The sequence below is a fragment of the Amblyraja radiata genome, chromosome 27, assembly GCF_010909765.2.
Source record: "Amblyraja radiata isolate CabotCenter1 chromosome 27, sAmbRad1.1.pri, whole genome shotgun sequence".
In the NCBI taxonomy this organism is placed as follows: Eukaryota; Metazoa; Chordata; class Chondrichthyes; order Rajiformes; family Rajidae; genus Amblyraja; species Amblyraja radiata.
This window is the reverse complement of record NC_045982.1, coordinates 601878-625844: the sequence shown is the minus strand read 5'-3', so window position 1 is coordinate 625844 and position 23967 is coordinate 601878. Positions and strand designations below refer to the sequence as shown.

Below are 23967 nucleotides of genomic sequence, written 5' to 3'. Positions count from 1 at the left end.
GTAGGGGAGAGGCGGCAGAGAGAGGGGGAGAGAGAGAGAGAGAGAGAGAGAGAGATTCAAAGGCAAAACACAAAGTGCTGGAGGAACTCGGCGGGTCGGGCAGCATCTGTGGAGGGAATGGTCAGACAGCGTTAGGGGTCGGGACCCTTCTTCAGACTGATAGAGTAGGGGGGAGAAAGTGGGGTGAGGGGTGGGGGAGGGGGGTACGTGAAATTAGAGAATTCAATGTTCATACCATTGTGTTGTAAGCCACCCAGGCTGACTATAAGGCGCTGTTCCTCCAGTTTGCGTGTGGCAATGGAGGAGGCCCAGGACAGAAAGGTCAGTGTGAATGTACACTGGTTAGTTCTGACACTTCACCCTGTGGAAATCACCCTGCCTCGTCAATACCTGCCCTGTCTGTGTAGAACATGGAACAGTACAGCACAGGAACAGGCCATTCGGCCCACAATGTCCGTGCTGAAGGTGCCAAGATCTCCTCTGCCAGCATGCGATCCACATCCCCCCCCATTCGCTGCATGTCAAAGGTTGCAAACGTATTTTCCTGCCACGCGTACCAATTAAGTTACAGTGATTTTCGTATTGCCATTCAGCCCTACTAGAAAAAGCAACAAGACGAGCAACTGCTGCATATTAGTTAACATAAACATCCACCACAGCGGATTCCCCACATTCTTCACTGTGAAAGCTCGAAGCTTCCGCGGCTTGAAGCTCCCGAAGCGGGTCTCCAGTAGAGGCCGCCAGCTCCTCGATGTTAGGCCGCGGACGGAGATACGATATCGAACCCCCTCCCCCCCCCCCCCCCCCCCCCCCCCCCCCCCACACACACACACACACACACACATAAAACAAGCTAAAGAACACTGGAAAATGATACATTTAACACATACTATAGAGACAACAGAGGAGGAAAGGACAGACAGACTGTTGGCGAGGCAGCCGTTGCTGGCGTCACCCATGTGCCTATCTAGTCTCAAACACCACTATCTGCCACCGCCCCTGACAGCGCGTTCTACGCACCCACCACCCTCTGTGTAAAAACATTAGAGCAGACAAGTCTGATATCATTTTCTCACGTGATAACTTTCCATAAAAACACATTACTCTGAGTGTGACGGTCAGTCCAGTGCGGGCAGTGGGCAGAGAAGAACATTGGTGTGATGTGGGTGGTCTGACTGTGTGGTCCAGTGTTGACCAGTGGAGCTGCGGCTGAGATCCCTCTGCAGGGTTGCTGAAGAGTCACGCGGTTTTGCATCTTTGACCGTCTCCACCAGGAGCTTAGTATGGCATGGTGTGGTGTGGCGTGTGGTGTGGTGTGGTGTGGTGTGGTGGTGTGTGATGTGGTGTGGCATGGCATGGTGTGGTGTGGTGTGGTGTGGTGTAGTGTGGTGTGGTGTGGTGTGGTGTGGTGTGGTGTGGTGTGGTGTGGTGTGGTGTGGTGTGGCGTGGCGTGGTGTGGTGTAGTGTGGCGTGGTGTGGTGTAGTGTGGTGGGGTGTGGTGTAGTGTGGCGTGGTGTGGTGTAGTGTGGTGGGGTGTGGTGTGGTGTGGTGTGGTGTGGCGTGTCGTGTGGTGTGATGTGGTGTGGTGTGGCATGATGTGGTGTGGCATGATGTGGTGTGGTGTGGTGTGAATGTTCCTCCCACATCCCAAAGGTGTGCGGGTTTGCAGGTTAATTGGTCTCTGTAAATTGCTCCTAGTGTGTAGGGAGCGGATGAGAAAGTGGGATAACACAGAAGTTGTGGGAAGGGTGATCGATGGTCAGCGTGGACTAGATGGGCCAAAGGGTCTCTTTCCATGCTGTACATCTAATCTAAACCAAACTAAATTGAACTAAAGAAGGGTCCCGACACGAAACGTCACCTATCCATGTTCTTCACAGATGCCCCACATAAGAGATTAGTATACAAACTTAAAGCACACGGTATTGGGGGTTCAGTATTGATGTGGATAGAGAACTGGCTGGCAGACAGGAAGCAAAGAGTAGGAGAAAACGGATCATTTTCAGAATGGCAGGCAGTGACTAGTGGGGTACCGCAAGGCTCAGTGCTGGGACCCCAGCTATTTACAATATATATTAATGATTTGGACGAGGGAATTGAATGCAACAACTCCAAGTTTGCGGATGACACGAAGCTGGGGGGCAGCGTTAGCTGTGAGGAGGATGCTAGGATGCTGCAAGGTGACTTGGATAGGCTGGGTGAGTGGGCAAATGCATGGCAGATGCAGTATAATGTGGATACATGTGAGGTTATCCACTTTGGTGGCAAAAACAGGAAAGGAGACTATTATCTGAATGGTGGCCGATTAGGAAAAGGGGAGATGCAACGAGACCTGGGTGTCATGGTACACCAGTCATTGAAAGTAGGCATGCAGGTGCAGCAGGCAGTGAAGAATGCGAATGGTATGTTAGCATTCATAGCAAAAGGATTTGAGTGTAGGAGCAGGTAGGTTCTACTGCAGTTGTACAGGGTCTTGGTGAGACCACACCTGGAGTATTGCGTACAGTTTTGGTCTCCTAATCTGAGAAAATACATTCTTACCATAGAGGGAGTACAGAGAAGGTTCACCAGACTGATTTCTGGGATGTCAGGACTTTCATATGAAGAAAGACTGGATAGACTCGGCTTGTACTCGCTAGAATTTAGAAGACTGAGGGGGAATCTTATAGAAATTTACTAAATTCTTAAGGGGTTGGACAGGCTAGATGCAGGAAGATTGTTCCCGATGCTGCGGAAGTCCAGAACAAGGGGTCACAGTTTAAGGATAAGGGGGAAATCTTTTAGGACCGAGATGAGGAAAACATTTTTTACACAGAGAGTGGTGAATCTCTGGAATTCTCCGCCACAGAAGGTAGTTGAGGCCAGTTCATTGGCTATATTTAAGAGGGAGTTAGATATGGCCCTTGTGGCTAAAGGGATCAGGGGGTATGGAGAGAAGGCAAGTACAGGATACTGTTGGATGATCAGCCATGATCATATTGAATGGCGGTGCAGGCTCGAAGGGCCGAATGGCCTACTCCTGCACCTAATTTCTATGTTTCTATGTTTCTATGCTGCCTGACCCGCTGAGTTACTCCAGCACTCTGTGCTTTTTAGTTCTTGGTCGGCGCGGTGGCGCAGCGGTACAGCTGCTGCCTCACAACTCCAGAGACCTGGGTTCCATCCGGACTTTGTAGTTTGTACATTCTCCCCGTGACCGCGTGGGTTTTCTCTGGGTGCTCCGGTTTCCTTCCACCCTCCAAAGACCTGCAGGTTTGTAGGTTAATTGGCTTCGATAAAATTGTAAATTGTCCCTAGTGTGTGTAGGATAGTGTTGGTGTGCGGGGATCGCTGGTCGGCGCGGACGCGGTGGGCCGAATGGTCTGTTTCTATGTTTCTGATCTAAATAATATCTTGATCTTCCTCCTCTGTGCATTCCGCCCATCTATTCCCCTCATAACGGATTGGACAGGCTAGATACAGGAAACATGTTCCCAATGTTGGGGGAGTCCGGGACCAGGGGTCACAGTTTAAGAATAAGAGGTTGGCCATTTAGGACAGAAATGAGGGACAACTTTTTCACCCAGAGAGTTGTGAATCTGTGGAATTCTCTGCCATGGAAGGCAGTGGAGGCCAATTCACTGGATGTTTTCAAGAGAGAGTTAGATTTAGCTCTTAGGGCAAAAGGAATCAAGGGATATGGGAGAAAGCAGGAACTGATTGTGGATGATCAGCCATGATCACAATGAGTGGCGGTGCTGGCTCGAAGGGCCGAATGGCCTACTCCTGCACCTATTGTCTATGTCCACACGTCCACACGCTCAGCCCTCGTCACCTTGTGCTGTGGGAGTGAGGGCGCCTGTCCCGGGCACAAGTTCGGATGTTTGGAGGAATATGGGCCAAAGGTGGGCAGGTGGGACCAGTGTAGCTGGGACATGCTGGCCGGTATGGGCAAGTGGGGCCGAAGGGCCTGTTTCCACACTGTGCGACTCTATGATTGACTGCGAGACAAAGACCGCGGGGCGAGGTCCCTTTAAGCGGGGAGGGCGGCACCGTGGATGCTGAGCGCGGCGGCGGGTATAAAGCGCGGGCAGGGCGGGCAGGAGGCGCCAGTTATCGGGCACTATGGCGTTGGCTCAGGCGGCGGCTGATGAGGAGGATGATCTCGGGCAGCTGAAGGCACTGGCCGACAAACTGAAGCTTCAGACTCGCCGCCCGTCATTCGCCGAGTGGCAGGAGCGGCTCCAGGGCGACCCGTGGCGGGAGTGTGGCGACGGGGAGCCGGCCGGAGCGGGGACCGGGAGCGGGAGCGGCCAGCCCACACGCCGGGTAGACATCGCTGTCCACAGTATCTGCGGGTTCACCAACATCGCCGGCGCTGTGGGCTGGCTGCGCGCAGAGCTGGTGAGTGCCGGCGCTCGGGGAACCTCCGCGGCCAAACCTTCGCCCCAGCACAGACCCTTCGGCCCATAATGTCCCTGCCCAATGTGATGCCAACTTAAATTAATCCCTAAAATAGACAGAGTGCTGGAGTAACTCAGCGGGCCAGGCAGCATCACTGGAGAACACGGATAGGTGCCTGCCCCGCTGAGTTACTCCAGCTTTTTGTGTCTATCTTCGGTTTAAACCACCATCTGCAGATCCTTCCTACAAATGCTTAGCTGATATTTGGGTCGGGACCCCGAAACATCGCCCATTCCTTCTCTCCGGAGATGCTGCCTGTCCCGCTGAGCTACTCCAGCACTCTGTCTATTCTCGGTATAAACCAGCATCTGCAGTTCCTTTCTGCAAGTTCAGCTCATCTCTGCCTGCTCGTGATCCTTATCCCTCCATTCCCTGCATATCCATGAGCATGTCTAAAAGCCTCTTAAACATCACTATCGTATCTGCCTCCACCCCTGACAGCGCGCTCCAGGCACCCACCACCCTCCGTGTAAAACATAACGTCGCCGCTCTCTCCTGAACGCTGTGGCCTCTAGTCTTGGACATTTGCCCCGTGACTGGGGGAGAAGCTCCTGTCTGTCTGTCCGCCTGTCTCTGTCTGTCTGTCTGCCTGCCTTCCCTCCGCCGCCTCCCTCGCTCTTCTGCCGGGGAGTTGTTGTCAGGGCGGTCCCGCCCGGCCCGCGGGGAGAGAGTGACTCAGGCGCTGGCTCTGGGCTCGAGCACAGGCTACAGCTTGTCCCGTCCCGTCCCGGTCGCAGAACAGAACCCTTTCCCGGGTTGCTCACGAACTCTCCGAGTTTTCCCCTAATTCGAACTCGGGGATTGTCGGGGACTGTCCCTAGCAAGTCCGTAGGAGCCTGTAGATGTTTCGTAACGGCTCGTAATGCCAGCTGTAGGAACTCGGGGCACCAGGATAAGTCGGGACGTTTTTTCAACATGTTGAAAAATGTCCACGAGTAAAAAAAATAGCCCCGAGTACCTACGAATGGCTATTCGGATGGACGTTGCGCCCGGGACTGACGCGAGAGAGGCCACAATCCAGGGCTAAGCTCAGAGTGCTGGAGGAACTGGAGGAGTTTCTGCTAACCACACATTCTCCCCACTCCCCTTCCCCCCCCCCCCCCCCTCCCCTCCCCAGAAGGACATGCAGGCTGTGGACCAGCAGTTGGCGCGGAGGCTGATCTCCCTCCGGAGGGAGATGCATCGGTTGAAGGTGGAGCAGATGTGCCACCAGCACAAGCAGATGTTGGAGGAAGTGACTATGGGGCTGGAGGAGTGTGAGGAGGAGTCGGACCTGCTGTGTGACATTCCCCTCAAAGCTGCCTTCAGCCTCTCCACCCCGCTCAAACACATCGGCATCACCAAGATGAACATCAACTCTAGAAGGTTCTCTCTCTCCTGATCCGACCACTGGATGGACGTGAGGAGTAGATCACGCCCCGACCCTGACTGACACCCGGCCTGTGTCTGGCCTCTGTCACTCTGACATGCAGCAAGATGAGTAGAGGCCTCCGTGACAAACTGTCCCAACGCTCCAACATCAACCAAGAACATCTCCAGAACCAGCCTGGATGTTGACCCCATATTTCCCACTTTGTGATGAGGAATGTTTCCCATCAGCTGATGGTTCCCTGGGGAGAGCAATGTGTAACAGGTCACTCCACAAGGTGCCTGCCTAATGGTCAATCAACATGTCCCACCCCACCTCGTCTCATACCTACCATTGGCCCATGTCTCTCTGAACCCCCCCCCCCCACACACCACCACCCCATGCCCTGTACCTGGAGTGTGTTGAGTCAAGGTGGTGCCTCCTCTGTACCTGACCATGATGCTGTCAGTAATATCCACCAACAATCGGCTCATTTGCCAAGCTGATCTTTATTTTGTAAACGTGTTCTATTGTACTGTAGGTTTGTGATTTGCTGTTTCTGTTGGGCAAATAATCAACAACATGGAGCGCGTCTGTGTGTGTCCGTGTGCGTGTGTCCGTGTGCTGTCTGTGCGGAGTTTGCATGGTCTCCCCGTGACCTGCGTGAGTTTTCCCGGAGATCTTCGGTTTCCTCCCACACTCCAAAGACGTACAGTTTGTAGGTTAATTGGCTTTGGTATAAATGCAAACTGTCCCCAGTGTGTCTAGGATTGTGTTGGTGTGCGGGGATCGCTGGTCAGCGCAGACTCGGTGGGCCGAAGGGCCTGTTTGCGCGCTGTATCTCTAAACTAAACTAAGAGCTTGTTCATAATGTCTAGGAGCAGAATTAGGCCATTCAGCCCATCTAGTCTACTCTGCCATCCAATCATAGCTGGTCTATCTCTCCCTCCTAACCCAATTCTCCTGCCTTCTCCCCGTAACCCCTGACACCCGCACTAATCGGGAACCTGTCAATCTGTGCCTTACCCACACTTGGCCTGACAGGAACATACAGTAGTGAGGCAAGACCAACTATCCTTCACAGGGACCTCTAGCTTCAGCTTGAGTGAATGATTCCAGCTGCCCTGCCTGGAGTAATGCACCATGGCTCGGCTGTGTGTAGATGGGGAGGAGTGAGTGTGTGTGAGTGTGTGTGGTGATGTACAGGGTGTTTGCTGCAAGTCCCCTCACACTAGGGTCTTCAACGGAGCGGGACCCCCGTGTGTCTGGGCCTGGACCCCGTGTGGTGGGAAACTGTGGGGTCACTTTGTTGTTGTTTTAATAAATATTTTGTTTTTAATTTTACATGAAGTGTTCTCTCTCCATCATTGATCTGAATTCTTAACCTTCATTCCAACAGCGGTTATGGGCAGGAGAATGAGTTTGGGCAATAAAGATAGATCAGCCATGATTGGTTGGCGGAGTAGACTCGATGGGTTGAATGGCCTAATTCTACTCCAAAAGCTTATGGTCATGACATAAGGAGGTGCAGATATTCAAGGGTTCCTGGGTGGGTGGGGACTGGGGGGTGTTCCCAGAGTCACAACTCCCTGGTTGAATAAAACTCTGCAAAAGGCATAAACAGACCCCCCCCCCCCTGTGAAACGTCACCTATCCATGTTCTCCACAGATGCTGCCTGACCTGCTGAGTTACTCCAGCACTCTGTGAAACGTCACCTATCCATGTTCTCCACAGATGCTGCCTGACCCTCTAAGTTACTCCAGCACTCCGTCTATCTTCGGAGACAAAGACAGGACGGGCAGCTCAACCTTCCAGGATTCCGATGTTTCAGACACGATGGAGAGGGAAGTGCAGGAGGAGGGAAGGCAATGTGGGTGGAAGACAGAAAGAGATGTACAGCACAGAAATAGGCCCTTCGGCCCACCTTGTCCATACCAACCAAACTCAGCGGCTCAGGCATCATCTCTGGGGAACATGGATGGGTGACGTTTCAGGTCCGGATTCTTCAGATTCTGTAGGTCCTTGTTTCTACTTGTCTGGCTGAGTTACTCCAGCTTTTTGTGTCTATCTTGTTTCTACAATGTGGGTGGAACATGGGGAGGTGCAATGGGCTCTCTACTGTGGGATTGTACCATGGACCTCCCAGTGGCCAGAGGGAGCCAGAGGTACAGATGTGCAGGCAGAACATAGCAGGATGTAAAGGAAGGAACTGCAGATGCTGGTTTACACTGAAGATAGACACAGGATGTTGGCGTAACTCAGCGGGGCAGGCAGCATCTCTGAATAGTAGGAATGGGTGATGTTTCGGGTCGAGACCCTTCTTCAGACTGACCCATTCCTTCTCTCCAGAGATGCTGCCTGTCCCGCTGAGTTACTCCAGCATTTTGTGTCTATCTTCGGTTTAAACCAGCATCTGCAGTTCCTTCCTACTACGCACGTGATAGGTGGAGACAAGGTGAGACAAGGTGAGACAAGGTGGACACAGGTGAGACAGGTGGTTGCCAAAATGCTTCCTCTGATCCCTCCTAAACCTTTGACTTCTACTCTGGGATGAGACAGTCTGCTCTCTACGTACAGCTTTGATGAAGGACCATCCTGGGATCATCTTGGATCCATCCTGCGCTTTGACCCAGAGGCACAGTCTGCATTTGTAACACCAAATGTCTCCACAGCTTTAGAAAAACTTCCTTATGTGTAATGTGATTGTGTAACTGTCTTCATTTTGTTTTGAGGGTAAATATAATTTAACATTTCAGAATTAAAACGACCCAATAACCCCGGCCCTTCCAATCAACTACGTTTCCTGCTCGGACGGAAACCTTTGTGATTCAGCCCTTGTTGATGCAGGAAAAAGTGTTGGAGCATGAAATATATAATCTCACACACACACACACGCACACGCTAGACACACACACACACACACTAGACACACACACACGCGCACACACTAGACACACACACACACACTAGACACACACACGCACACGCACACACACACACTAGACACACACGCGCACACACACACACACACACACACACACACGCACACACTAGTAACACACACACACACACTAGACACACACACACACACAAGCACACACTAGACACACACACACACACTAGACACACGCACACACACACTAGACACACACACACACACACTAGACACACACACGCACACACACACACACACACACTAGACACGCACACACTAGACACACACACACACACACACACACACACACACACACACACACACACACACACACACACGTACACACACACACACACACACACACACACACACACACGTACACACACACACTCTCACTCCTTCCTCTATTTTAAACATTTTGCAGTTTAATAGATGTGATTTTTTACCACTGATGATTAGGTTTTGATAAGGCCCAGGTTTGTACACTCAAATGTTTGAACCTACCGGGATTCTAAAGCTAGCAGGCGTAGAACGTCTTCTGAAATGATCTGCTGGAAGAAGTTGTAGAAGTGGAGAGGTTGATTGATTTAAAAACCCATTTGGACAGATATGCGGACAGACCGGGTTTCGATGGCTATGGGCCAAATGCAGGAGTGGAACGAGCCCAATATGACAACTTGGGTGGAATGGACAAGGAAGGGCCGAATGGCCTGGTTCTGTACTGTACAGCTCTGACTACCACATGTTTAGATTAGTTTAGAGATACAGCATGGAAACAGGCCATTCGGCCCACCGAGTCCAGACTGCCCAGCGATCGCCATACAGTGTTCAAAAGGGAACTGCAGATGCTGGAATATCGAAGGTACACAAAATTGCTGGAGGAACTCAGCGGGTGCAGCAGCATCTATGGAGCGAAGGAAATAGGCGACGTTTCGGGCCGAAACCCTTCTTCAGACTGATGGGGGGGTGGGGAAAGAAAAAAAAAAAAAAGGATCGCCATACAGTGACACTATCCTACAAACTGGGGATAATTTACAATCTTTACTGAACCAATTAACCAACAAACCTACACATCTTTGGAGTGTGGGAGGAAACCAGAGCCCCCGGGGAAAACCCATGTGGTCACGGGGAGAACTCCATACTTGAGTTCCAAGAATTTTAACAAAGCTGTGAAATATCAGTGAATCTAAAAATATGTTCTCAAGGTCGACAATATCATGAGAACGGTGATAAAACTATTCAAAGTGTTGAGAGACTTTGCTAAACGAGGTTGCACTGTTCCCCCGTGGCTGGGAGCGGGAGGGCAAGGAGTTAAAGTAACGGTGGCAGCTACAGGTTGGGCACTGCGCACTGTTAGCTTACATGTGGTGTGAAATATACATCTAGCTCCGTTCATTCACTGGAAGGGAAGTGATGGCACCATGGTAGAGCAAGAGAGAGGTCAACGGATACACGATACACGATGGGCTGAAGGGCCTCTTTCTATATTTCTGTGGTTTTGGTCAAGTACAGTTAAACAATGGGCGGCACGGTGGCGCAGCGGGTAGAGCTGCTGCCTCACAGTGTCACAGACCCGGGTTCCATCCCGACTACGGGTGTTGTTTGTACTGAGTTTGTACGTTCTCCCCGTGACCGCGTGGGTTTTCTCCGGGTGCTCCGGTTTCCTCCCACACTCCAAAGACATGCAGGTTTGTAGGTTAATTGGCTTGGTATAAATGTAAAATTGTCCCTGGTGTGTGTAGGATAGTGTTAGTGTGCTGGTGGCATGGACATGGTGGGCCGAAGGGCCTGTTTCAGTGCTGTATCTCTAAACTAAACTAAAGATGATTCTCTCCTCTAACCCGGATTGAGAAGCAGCTTTCAATGCCCAATGGATGCATGTAGTAACTTGAACTAGACTACGTCAAAGACAGAGACAACATCTAATCAGAATGGCACATCAGAAGCTGAACTGAACACTGTCTCATCTGTTATGGAAAACTTCACATCATCTTTTCTCACAAAGATTTGGTTCCTCTGCTGATAAGGTAATGAACAATATTTTTAACAAACGAGACACAAGAAACTGCTGATGCTGGAATCTTGAGCAGAAAACAAAGTGTGGGAGGAACTCATTGGTTCAGGCAGCATCTATGGAGGGAATGAATGAACAGACGATGTTTCTGGTCGGGACACACTGATAAAATTGGGGGGGGGGGGGGGCGGAGAGCTATTGAAGAGAGGGAGGCAGTCACGCTGGCATGTGGGTGGGGGGTGTGGGGGTGGGGGAAGAGCCATGGGGGAGAGGGAGGGTATCACAGTGGGGGGGGGGGGGGCTGGAGCCAGCGAGGGGACCAGAGGGGAAGGGGCTGGAGCTGTGGGACATTGTGATGGCGGTACGTTTGGGACTCACAGCGGGCACGGGACTCTCTCCTTCGTCGGGATCAGATTCTCCGCTTTCTGTTTGGCGACATCTCCGACTCCGGGCCGCGCTGGGCCGGGCCGCTTCCGGTTGGAGACCTCCCCAGGCCACCCGCAGCCTCCCTCAGCTCCAGTAAAGATGCGATGGCGCAGGAAGGGGTGGACCATCCCGGGAATGACAGGAAAAGAGACTAATCCACGCGCCGCTGACTGACAGGACAGGAGATCGATCTACGCACACACGGTGTTTAAGATTTTTAAACCTCGCTAACTTTTACAATATACTACCAATCGGAATGAAACTTGTTGGACTCGCAGCACAGGATAACGGTGAGTGAGATAACGAAAAATCTTAGCGCTATCGTGAACCTTTGTTGTGTAAATCGAAAAACCACGTAAACCAGAAGAGCACAAGAAGACAGATAGATAGATAGATAGATAGATAGATAGATAGATAGATAGATAGATAGATAGATAGATAGATAGATAGATAGATGATTGAAACTGAAACATATTGTAACGTGGAGATTTTGCATCAAATGTGTCTACTTGTGCCAGTGGAGAAACGTAGAAATATAGAAACATCGACAATAAATGCAGGAGGAGGCCATTCGGCCCTTCAAGCCAGCACCGCCATTCAATATGATCATGGCTGAATTGAGTACCCCGTTCCGGCTTATTCTACGTATCCCAGGAGAGCTGGTGATCCTTCATTATGATCGCTTTGCTACATCACATGGGGCTTACCCTTTTTTGATGAAAACACAGTTGGACTGATGACAGCTGTATTTCCTGGTGGTTTGGCTGGGGTAGTAGAGGCTGAAAGCTCAGAGTAAATGGAGTCATGCAGTACACAAACAGGCCCTTCGGCCCAAGTTATCCCTGCCAACCAAGGTGCTCCATCTATCCTCATTCCATTTACTTGAGTTTGGTCCATATGCCTCTCAACCTTTCCTATCCATGTACCTGTCCAAATGTATTTTAAATGTTGTTATAGTCCCTGCCTGAACTACTTCTTCTGGCAACTCGTTCCATACACCCACTACCTTCTGAGCGTACCTCGGGTTCCTATTAAATCTCTCCCCTCCCATCTTAAATCCTCTGCTTCTTGATTTCCCCCCGGGTCTGTGCATTTGCCCTATCTAATCCCCTCGTGATCTTATACCCTCTGTAAGATCACCCCTCATCTTCCTGCGCTTCAAGGAATAAAGTCCTAACCTGCCCAACCTCTCCCTGTAGCTCAGGCCCTCGAGTCCTGGCAACATCCTTGTAAATCATCTCTGCATAGCTGGTTATAAAAAGCAGCTGTAAATAATGATAGAAGCATGATCCTTCTAGATTGTGGATGATCAGCCATAATCACATTGAATGGGGATGCTGGCTCGAAGGGCCGAATGGCCTACTCCTGCACCTATTGTCTATCGACTGCCGTCTGCAACACTGCCCAGCCGCCACCCTCCGTAGTAATGTCAAATCAATTCCAGCAGCTGCTGCCTCTCGTTCCTCTGGAGGTTTCAGACATGCAGTCGTTGTCCCCCTGCGTACATGGAGTTAATGTCCTCCTCCCTACATCCTGCACCAGCTCCACCTCAAACACGCAATGACTGACTGCTAAGTTACTGACAAAGAAACCACAAGAATTAAACTGTGGTGGGGTGCAGACTCGAGCGAGAGGGGAGCGACTGAATCATCGCAGGGGAGACATGTCTGAACGCAGGTTTCATTGGGCAGTGAGAACGGAACTCTCAAAGGTATAACTGCATGAGTCAATGGTTCCTGTAAAACCCACTGCAGTCTCACTTCGTACTGGCCATGTGTCCTGAACATTATTCAGCTTCCAAGGTCAATGTTCCAGGTGCTGGAAAACAAAACCAATAGCGTTCATTTAGTTTCATTTAGCTCAAGCTGCAGAATGTTTATTGCAGAATAATGTGTTGGTAATTTACACATTTTCTATTCAAGTACTTTTGGAAGCTGAGTGAGGGAGGGAGGGAGGGAGGAAGGGATGGAGGGATGGAATGAGGGAGAGGAGGGATGGAGGGAGGAAGGGATGGAGGGATGGATGGAGGGAAGGAGGGAGGGAGGAAGGGATGGAGGGAGGAAGGGAGGAAGGGAGGGTGTTAGTTTTTGTATCAATGCAAATCATTTGTTATATCTTTGCAAACTGGAATCTTTATTTTTCAAGAACCAAAACCATATTAGAATCTTATTTGAGGCCACATGTCAGAGACGGCCATCCCTGGTGTGGACATCCAACACCAACACTCCACACCTGTCCATGTTGACAGCTGTCTCTTTATTACGATGGGGCCAATGGCTTAGCTGGGGCATCTTGGTCAGCATGGAGGAGTTGGGCTGAAGGGCCTGTTTTCCTGCTGTCTGGCACTGACTGCAAGAGGCAGCAGAGGGATAATCAATGGACAATGTTAAAGTTCTGCTATTTTAGTTTAGTTTAGTTTAGAGATACAGCACAGAAACAGGCCATTCGGCCCACCAAGACCACGCTGACCAGCGATCCCTGCACACTAACACTATCCTACACACACTAGGGACAATTTACAATTTAACCAAGTCAAGTAACGTACAAACCTGCACGTCTTTGGAGTGTGGGAGGAAACCGGAGCAGCCGGAGAAAACCCACGCAGGTCACGGGGAGAACGTACAAACTCTCCACACAGACAGCACCTGTAGTCGGGATGGAACCCAGGTCTCTGGCGCTGCAAGGCAGCAGCTCTACCCGCTGCGCCCTTTTGCGATGAGTGGTGCAGAAGCCAAGTTGTCAGCTCTGGGGAAGAGTGAAGCTGGAGTTGATCAATGAAGATTCGCCACATCCCGAGGAAGATCAGAGTAAACTTCCTCACTCCAGGTGGGGGTGGAGGTGAGAGTGTGGACCCGGGTTCGATACTGACTACGGGTGCTGTCTGTACGGAGTTTGTACGTTCTCCCCGTGACCTGTGTGGCTTTTCTCCGAGATCTTCACTTTCCTCCCACGCTGTAGGTTAATTGGCTTGGACTAATTGTCCCTAGTGTCGGTTGGTGTTAATGTGCGGGGATCGCAGGTCGGTGAGGGGCCGAAGGGCCTGTTTCCATGCTGTAATTGTTATATGGTTAGTGTCGGATGGTGTTAATGTGCGGGGATCGCAGGTCGGTGAGGGGCCGAAGGGCCTGTTTCCATGCTGTAATTGTTATATGGTTATATGGTTAGTGTCGGGTGGTGTTAATGTGCGGGGATCGCAGGTCGGTGAGGGGCCGAAGGGCCTGTTTCCATGCTGTAATTGTTATATGGTTATATGGTTAGTGTCGGATGGTGTTAATGTGCGGGGATCGCTGGTCGGTGAGGGGCCGAAGGGCCTGTTTCCATGCTGTATCTCTAAACTAAACTAAAAACTAAGAGACTCCAGTGAAATGTAAAGACTGGCACATTGTGGAGGGGCTGAATGGCCTGTTCCCAGGCTGAGTAGACATTCATCAACATGCAGGAAGCTACCCACATGTTAACATGCACAATATATCGTTGGGGTTATCAAGTGGGCACCTCCCTTCACTGGTGTTTCGTTGAGTTAGGCCCACTACACCTCGTGAACATGCAACAGCTAGTTGTGGCCCTGAGAACCGCCTGCCCGCCCACCCGCCCACCCGCCCACCTACCCACCCGCCCATAAACTGGACAGTTGTACGTTGTGCTTCACTGCGTGGAAACTAAAGGCATTTAGCGTTGATACAAAAATACATACATGATGAAGTCCACATCTTGCAATGTTATTGGTTAGGTATCTCAACACCTGGAACACTTACCTGGAGTGTACACCTGTGTTCAGGCCCCAGACAGGCACACAATGACAAGTGATGGTTCTACACTCTCACCCATGAGCCTTGGCAATGACAGAAAGGGGCAGGATGGCACTGGGCCAAGACTGGGTCACCAGAGGCATGAGGAACTGGCACAAAACTCCAGAGTTGGGCTGCATTTGTGTGCTTTAGGAATGGGGCCGTATGTTTCAGAAAGTAATTTGTTACTTGTCATTTGTCGGAGGCTGACCTATTAACTAGTTCAGTCTGAAGAACGGTCTCGAGCTGAAACGTCACCCATTCCTTCTCTCCAGAGATGCTGCCTGTCCCGCTGAGTTACTCCAGCATATTGTGTCTATCTTCGGTTTAAACCAGCATCTGCAGTTACTTCCTACACTCTTGTTAGCACTGGTTAGCTGCTGAGCACGCAACAAAGGCTCTTCACTGAACCTCGATAGATGTGACAATAAACTAAACTAAAGTCAACTCAACTAACTAAACAGTGTGGCACACACGTGTATGGTCCATGAGGGGAGTCAGGAGTCAAGTCAAGAGAGTTTATTGTCATGTGTCCCAGATGGGAAGGGCCATTTTCTATTTCACATCCACATTCTCAGCATTGAATTTCAACTTGTCCACAAGGAAAGGGTTCTCTACAAGAGCCAGTGGCAGCCTCAGGCAGGTACCCCTCTCCACACCTGGGGGTGGTGCCCCCTGGTGCCCACACACTCTTTGTACAACTTGTGCAAAACACAAAGTGGTGGAGGAACTTGGCGGGTCAGGCAGCATGTGTGGAGGCAATGGACAGGTGACGTTTCAGGTCGGGATGCTTCTTCTTACTGAAGGTGGGGGGGGGGGGGGTGTAGAAATCTGGACAAGAGAGGTCTGGCAAGTGATAGGTGGATATAGGTGATGGGGAGGGGGTGATTACAGATCACATGCCTGGCTTTACCCCCCCCCCCCCCTCTATCCCCACCTCTCTCTTCCAGATTTCTTCCCCCTTCACCAATCTGCCTGAAGAAGGGACTTGATTCAAATCATCACCTGCCCAATCTCTCCACAGATGCTGTTTAAGAAGGAACTGCAGATGCTGGAAAATCAAAGGTAGACAAAAGTGCGGGAGAAACTCAGCGGGTGCAGCAGCATCTATGGAGCGAAGGAAATAGGCAACGTTTCGGCCCGAAAAAGGTTCTTTAGTAACTTGTCAGTTTCTTTGTTGAACTAAATTAAGGCGCATGTTGCAATCAAAAGCGCTTGAACAATTGGTTGGGAAGAAAGCCAAACTGTAAGAAAGAAGCCCGAAACGTTGCCTATTTCCTTCAGGGTTTCAGGCCCGAAACGTTGCCTATTTCCTTCGCTCCATATATGCTGCTGCACCCGCTGAGTTTCTCCAGCATTTTTGTGTACCTTCCACAGATGCTGCCTGACATGCTGAGTTCCTCCAGCACTTTGTTTTTTGCTCAAGATTCCAGCAGTTTCTCGTGTCTCTATGTGGGTTATCGGTGCCTGGGTATTGGGGGAATGTGTTACTCGGTATTGTCCTGCAATGAGTTCCCCAGTTCTCGGGCTATTTGTTGTCGCTCATCTCCCTGCTCCTTCAGCAGCTGCCTGCGTTCTCGTGCATCGGTACCCGTGAGGTGAGGCATGCACCTGCACCAGGCTTTGCAACCTTCTCCGTCGCTCGGCATTGTTCACTGCAACAGGAAGTGGTTGCTGGCCGCATGCCTCCTCAGATGAAGACAAAGCTTCTCTTCCTGAGGTGAAGCTGCTCTCTGAGAAGGGCGGTGTGGAGCAGCCACCGGCAGCAGCAGCATCTTGTGGGACGGAGGCAGGGAGGGAGATGAACTCAATAGTGTTCCTTCACTGAAGCTTCATTCCACTGCCCTGGCCGGGAACAACGCCTGGACCTTCTCACCATCTCCTGTGAACCATACCATGTAGAGGAGACCTCGTCAACAAGCCAATACAAAGGTACGTACGTTCTTGTAGACCCTGTGGTGAATCTGACCTCTCCACTGCGATGAGGGATGTTAGTCAGTGTGTGCTTTGGTCTTTTCTGGAGCTGGTAATATCTTTGGAGTTCAACGTATCTGACCCACTCTGGGCTCTCGATCCGTTGGGTTTAGTGTGTTTATTGTCACCTGTACCGAGGTACAGTGTTCCACTTGCAGCATTTAGTTGAAGGAACGTCGTGTTGTTTTAGATGGTGTCGACGGTGCCCGTGGAGTTGGGAAATGTTATTCCCCCAGTTTCTCTCTGTTATTTACTCCAATCCTGTTCTCTGCTACTTCCTTCCACCATGTTACCAAGTCACATCCACCAATGCACCAGAGTATTCTAAACTTCAACGCAGGCCGATTATTCATCTTCATCCACCAAACAAAACCTGCTCATAAATAACATTATCTTTCAGTGAACATACAGACATTCAAACTCTTTGAATTGTCCCGTACATTAACATATTAACCAGTAACATTAGATCATAGATTTCATTACTGTGATTTTGACAATTCTTCCTTTAATACAACTTAATGAAATGAGAAAGCTTTCCCAGTTTCAGGACCGCAGGTGAGTTGTGAAGTTTAAAATCGGAATGTGTTTCACCAGTTCACCCAATGATTAAGTAAAATGGCTTCCCCATAGAGACAAACATGGAGAATAATCTAAACCAAACATCGTTCGACCAGCGTCACCACTTTTAATCCAAGCTGAAAATATTACAGGTTCCACGTAGTTGACGAGAAGAATCTATGATCAATATTGTGTTTCCAGGACAGGCTTCACTCTGTAACCACGCAGTTACACATAAAACATTGAGAGAGAGTGGAGAGTGGAGTTTCATTGTCATGTGGAGAGGAGCAATGTGCTTAGCTGCAGCGTTGCAGGCTCATTACCTAACAGAGAGTTATTCTTGTGAAGCTACGCTATACATGGTGGTTAGCGTGATCCATTCCTGTCATTTATAGTCTTGTTCTTTGCAAACACTCCAGAAATGACAATAGACAATAGGTGCAGGAGGAGGCCATTCGACCCTTCGAGCCAGCACCGCCATTCAATGTGATCATGGCTGATCATCCACAATCAGTACCCCGTTCCTGCCTTCTCCCCATATCCCTTGACTCCGCTATCTTTAAGAGCTATATCTAATTCTCTCTTGAAAGCATCCAGAAAATTAGCCTCCACTGCCTCCTGAGGCAGAGAATCCCACAGATTCACATCTCTCTGGGTGAAAACGTTTTTCCTCATCCCTGTTCTAAATGGCCTACCCCTTATTCTTAAACTATGGCCCCTGGTTCTGGACTCCCTCAACATCATGAACATGTTTCCTGCCTCTAGCGTGTCCAATTTCTTAATAATCTTATATGTTTCAATAAGATACCCTCTCATCCTTCTAAATTCCAGTGTACACAAGCCCAGTCGCTCCATTCTTTTAACATATGACAGTCCCGCCATCCTGGGAATTAACCTCGTGAACCTACGCTGCACTCCCTCAACAGCAAGAATGTCCTTCCTCAAATTTGGAGACCAAAACTGCACACAATACTCCAGATGTGGTCTCACTAGGGCCCTGTACAACTGTAGAATGACCTCTTTACTCCTATATTCAACTCCTCTTGTTATGAAGGTCAACATGCCATTAGCTTTCTTCACTGCCTGCTTTACCTGCTTGTTTACTTTCAGTGACTGACGTACAAGGACACCCAGATCTCATTGTACTTCCCCTTTTCCCAATTTGACACCATTCAGAAAATAATCTGCCTTCCTGTCCTTGTCACCAAAGTGGATAACCTCACATTTTGGGGAACCCGCTATCCAGATCTTCCTGGACTTTGCTAGTCTTGACCCATTCCTGGTTCACACCAGGTCAAGGCATGGTTTTGTTAGGTCCAATCCAGAAGAGACTGTGACTCCTGCACTCACTCACCAATGCAATGACCCAGTTTACAGGACGATTGAGACTATACTTTAGATTATAAAGATATAAATACCTTCCATTGCAGTTTGAACAACTGCAGTCTGAAGAAAACATCACCCATTCATTCTCTCCAGAGATGCTGCCTGTCCCGTTGTTACTCCAGCATTTTGTGTCTATTTTGCAGTTTGAACAAGAGTACTTGGTTTTAGAATCTGTATCATAATCCCAAACTGGGTAGAAAATGAAGGATGTTAAACTCCACCTTGCGAGTAATGTTTTGAGGAGTTTATTTGACGGTTCACTATCTGAACAATAGCATCTATTTAGTGGCAGTAATGTTGGCATCTCTTGGCCCCTTCACAGTGATGTAGGAGACAAAGAATTGACACTTGACAAAAATAAAAACACAATAAAAACAGATTTGGATCTTGGGCAAAGCATTGGTTTATGGAAGGGAGGTGAAGATGGAAAAGTTGGAGTGACTGAGAGAGTTTGGAACTCAAACGAGTGAACGTAGTGTCACCATTGATGGGATGAAGGAACTGTGGAAGGACCCAGGCCTTGAGGAACATTGAGTGGTGGCCAGGGTAGAGGCAGGAACCATGGTGTGGTAGGTGGATCAGAACAGGACCCATATAAGACTGAAGACAGACACAAAATGCCGGAGTAACTCAGCGGGAGAGAAGGAATGGGTGACGCCTCGGGTCGAGATCCATTTAAGACTGAAGTATCTGTGGACCAGGAAGCGACGTGGATCAGTGAACATGGTGGCACTCGCTCGGTGAGTGAGGCTCGGTGCTGTAAGAAAACTAGCAGAAAATGGACGACAGTCGGTTGAGGAAGTTTGTGCTGAAGATTTGAATCTTGTCAGAAAAACGTTGCGATTGTTGGGCCGTGGCTGGGTGAAAATTTCATGAACTGAGAATTAAATAACAAATAGTAAAATCTAAAAATTATGCTGAAACACAGAATATATTGCAATGTTTTTATTAAACCAATGCTCAGTAACGGTGAGGTGGCTTCACTGACATTTGGGTGGAGACCTGGGCAAATTATCAAAGGTCGAGGTCGGGTTGTATGAAAGGTTGAAAGGTGTAGTCAGAACCTTTATCCCCATTGTGGAAATGTCAAATACTGGAAGGCAGAGTTTAAACATAAGATGGGCACATTTGTGCGGGGCAGGTTTTTTACACAGAGGGTGGTGGGGGCCTGGAACACACGGTCAGGGGTGGGGGTGGAGGCAGATATGATAGTGGCGTTTAAGAGACTTTTATATAGGCACATGGATATGCAGGGAATGGAGGGATATGGATCACATACATAGTTGGAGATTTATTTAAATGTTCAACACGGACATTGTGGGCTGAAGGGCCTGATCCTGTACTGCCCTGTTCTATGTTGTATAAGTTTCTCTGTTGGTTTATGGAGACATACATTGCTGTCTCACTGATTGGAGAATGTTCCGTGACAATTGGAACATTCCGGACATGTTTGATAAACAAATATGGAAACATGGGCTGCTTCTACTCCACACCACAACGAGAAGGGTTCTTTCCAGTGAATTACAGAAACTAACTTGCTTGAAAAAATAGTTAAATTTGATTAATCTAAGAGTTTTGAAAGCTTGTGAATAGTTTTTATTAGTTTAGGTTAAAGATAGAGCCCAGAAACAGGCCCTTCGGCCCATCGAGTCCGCACCAACAGCCAATTAACCTACAAACCAGCACGTCTTTAGAGTGTGGGAGGAAACCGGAGATCCGGGGCAAACCCACACAGGTCACGGGGAGAACGTGCAAACTCTGTACAGACAGCACCCATAGTCAGGATGGAACCCAGGTCTCTGGCGCTGTGAGGCAGCAGCTCTACCCGCTGCACCACCCTGCATCACATGGACTTCACCGGGACACACGCAGACGTGTGCGGAGGGACTGGGGTAATGTCACCACACATCATTGAGCATTGGCTAAACACAATCTCGCCGTAGCCCAGTGTGTTATTCACAATCCCACACCAAACATTTTAAAATCATTTTGAAACAGAGAGGATTTGCCCAGCATTGGTTCAAGCAGAATTGTGCGAATAACCCGGTGCTGTGCTGAAGATGAGTAATGATTTACCCACATGGCCTGTGGATTGTAGTTAGTTGCTCCAGGCTCCCAACATCCTGATATCTTCAACTGGAAACGTTGCATTTACTGTTTTTTGGAGTTAAAGATCAAAGTGTAAAGTACCGTGAGAACATCCACATTGTGTCTACATTAGGAATTATTTTGGCATGCTATATTTCTTTTTCAGCTTTTGGTTTAAACATACTTCACAAGTTCACAAGTTATAGGAGTAGAATTAGACCATTCGGCCCATCGAGCACTCCGCCATTCAATCATGGCTGATCCCTGCCTCCTAATCCCATTTTCCTGCCTTCTCCCCTTAACCCTTGACACCCGTTCTAATCAAGAATTTGTCTATCTCTGCCTTAATATATCCACTGACTTGGCCTCCACAGCCCTCTGTGGCGATGAGTTCCACAGATTCACCATATTCTGACGAAAGACTTTACTTTTTTTTGGTCAATTTTTTACAAAACCATCAACAAAAATTCAGCCGCCAACATTTCTCCTGATTTGGACACAAAATGCTGGAGTAACTCAGCGGGTCAGGCAGCATCTCTGGAGGGAAGGAATGGGTGATGTTTCGGGTCGAGACCTTTCTCCAGACTGAGAGTTTGTCCTGACTTACTTCATCCAAGTTGGCAGTGAAGATTTGTTTTCATGGAAGGTGGAAAGATTCATTTCCTCTAAGTCTGAGACAGACCTAGTAATGTATTGCTATTGGTATTGGTATCAATATCAGTATTAGTATTGGTATTGGTTCCAGTATTAGTCATATGTTCATAGTCATACAATCTTACAGTGTGGAAATAGGCACTTTGGCCCAACTATTGGTGGTATTGGTATCGGTATCTGTGTTGGTATCCGTATCTGTGTTGGTATCGGTATCGATGTTGGTATCAGTATCAGTATCGGTGTTGGTTGGTGCCGGTATCAGTATTAGTGTTGGTGTTGGTGTTGGTGTTGGTATCAGTATCAGTATCGGTGTTGGCGTTGGTATTGGTATCAGTGTTGGTGTTGGTGTTCGTATCGGTGACGGTATCGGTGTTGGTGTCGGTGTCGGTGTTGGTGTTGGTGTTGGTGTCGGTGTTGGTGTTGGTGTCGGTGTTGGTGTCGGTGTCGGTGTTGGTGACGGTGTCGGTGTTGGTGTCGGTGTTGGTGTCGGTGTTGGTGACGGTATCGGTGTTGGTGTCGGTGTTGGTGTCGGTGTCGGTGTCGGTATCGGTGTTGGTGTCGGTGTTGGTGTTGGTATCGATGTTGGTATCGGTGACGGTATCGGTGTCGGTGTCGGTGTCGGTGTTGGTGTCGGTGTCGGTGTCGGTGTCGGTGTCGGTGTCGGTGTCGGTGTTGGTGTCGGTATCGGTGTCGGTGTCGGTGTTGGTGTCGGTGTCGGTGTTGGTATTGGTGTCGGTGTCGGTGTCGGTGTTGGTGTCGGTGTCGGTGTCGGTGTTGGTGTCGGTTTCGGTGTCGGTGTTGGTGTCGGTGTTGGTGTTGGTGTTGGTGTCGGTGTTGGTGTCGGTGACGGTATCGGTGTTGGTGTCGGTGACGGTATCGGTGTCGGTGTTGGTGTCGGTGTTGGTGTCGGTGTCGGTGTCGGTGTCGGTGTCGGTGTCGGTGTTGGTATTGGTTTATCATTGTCAAGTGCACTGAGATACAATGAAAGCTATGTTGCAAGCCACCCAGGTAAATCATACCATGATTGAGTAGATCTATCGTCTATTGTCTAGATCTAAATCATACAGCAGAGAGAAAGGAAACAGAGTGGAGAATATAGAGGTACAGCTACAGATAAAGTGCAGATATAAAAGTGCAAGAGCTGCAGTGAGGTAGATTGGAGGATTGGGATTACATCCATAGCATATGAAAGATGCATTCAAGAGTATGAAAGCAGGGGGAAGTAGCTATTCCTGAATCTGGTGGGTTGTGCTTTCATGATTTGTATCTTTACCCAGGTGTAGTTGACTGACGTACCGTTGCTGGACATTCTTTGATCAGGAGCAAAACATGTTCAGTTCCCCCATCCCTCCATCACAGCGCATATCTGTAGACACAGAGAGAGAGAGGGAGGGTCCCAACCCGAAACATCATCTGTCCATTCCACCCACGGATGCGTACAGTTTTGGTCTCCTAATCTGAGGAAAGACATTCTTGCCATAGAGGGAGTACAGAGAAGGTTCACCAGACTGATTCCTGGGATGTCAGGACTTTCATATGAAGAAAGACTGGATAGACTTGGCTTGTACACGCTAGAATTTAGAAGATTGAGAGGGGATATTATAGAAACTTACAAAATTCTTAAGGGTTCGGCAGGCTAGATGCAGGAAGATTGTTCCCAATGTTGGGGAAGTCCAGAACAAGGGGTCACAGTTTAAGGATAAGGGGGAAATCCTTTAGGACCGAGATGAGAAAAACATTTTTCACACAGAGAGTGGTGAATCTGTGGAATTCTCTGCCACAGAAGGTAGTTGAGGCCAGTTCATTGGCTATATTTAAGAGGGAGTTAGATGTGGACCTTGTGGCTAAAGGGATCAGGGGGTATAGAGAGAAGGCAGGTACAGGATACTGAGTTGGATGATCAGCCATGATCATATTGAATGGTGGTGCAGGCTCGAAGGGCCGAATGGCCTACTCCTGCACCTATTGTCTATGTTTCTATGTTTCTATGCTGCCTGATCCGCTGGGTTCCTCCAGCACTTTGTGTTTCTTGTTCCCGTGTCTGTCGATGTTGTGACACTTGTGGCCAATACCCACAATTTCAATCTTTACTCCGTGCCATGAGCTGTGATCCAACCCCCAGAACCAGGTATTGTGTTTCCCATCAGTACGGACAGTGTTAGTAAGTAAGTTTTAAATCAACTCGCGTTGAAACCAAAGTGCTTTACATAAAAGAAATAATTAAGTTTCCGTACATCCATAGAAAAATTAAAAATCAGAAAAATGACACAACACATTAGAGAATTCAACATGAACGTGGTCCCCCCCCCCCCCCCAGCAAAATCAAAATTTTCCACTGTGGGGAAAGGCATC

General features: G+C 49.1%; 2 protein-coding genes across 3 annotated transcripts in view; both read left to right on the top strand.

The window, feature by feature from the left end:
* The first annotated feature begins 4046 nt into the window (after positions 1-4046).
* On the top strand, positions 4047-6178 carry fam167b (family with sequence similarity 167 member B). Of its 2 annotated transcripts, none has more exons than XM_033044821.1 (2): positions 4047-4383; positions 5564-6178. In XM_033044821.1, exons 1-2 carry the CDS (start codon positions 4105-4107, stop codon positions 5822-5824), a joined length of 540 nt encoding a protein of 179 aa, XP_032900712.1. In that variant the 5' UTR covers positions 4047-4104; the 3' UTR covers positions 5825-6178. The 2 variants fall into 2 exon arrangements, with proteins under 2 accessions (XP_032900712.1, XP_032900711.1); XM_033044820.1 differs by having other exon boundaries at positions 4050-4383; positions 5561-6178.
* A 10476-nt stretch (positions 6179-16654) lies between these two features.
* lck (LCK proto-oncogene, Src family tyrosine kinase) overlaps positions 16655-23967 on the top strand; it is a 51882-nt gene continuing 44569 nt past the window's right edge. Inside the window, exon 1 of the mRNA XM_033044819.1 lies at positions 16655-16887. The gene's annotated coding sequence lies outside the window, so the exon portion shown is untranslated. The remainder of the gene's footprint in view (positions 16888-23967) is intronic.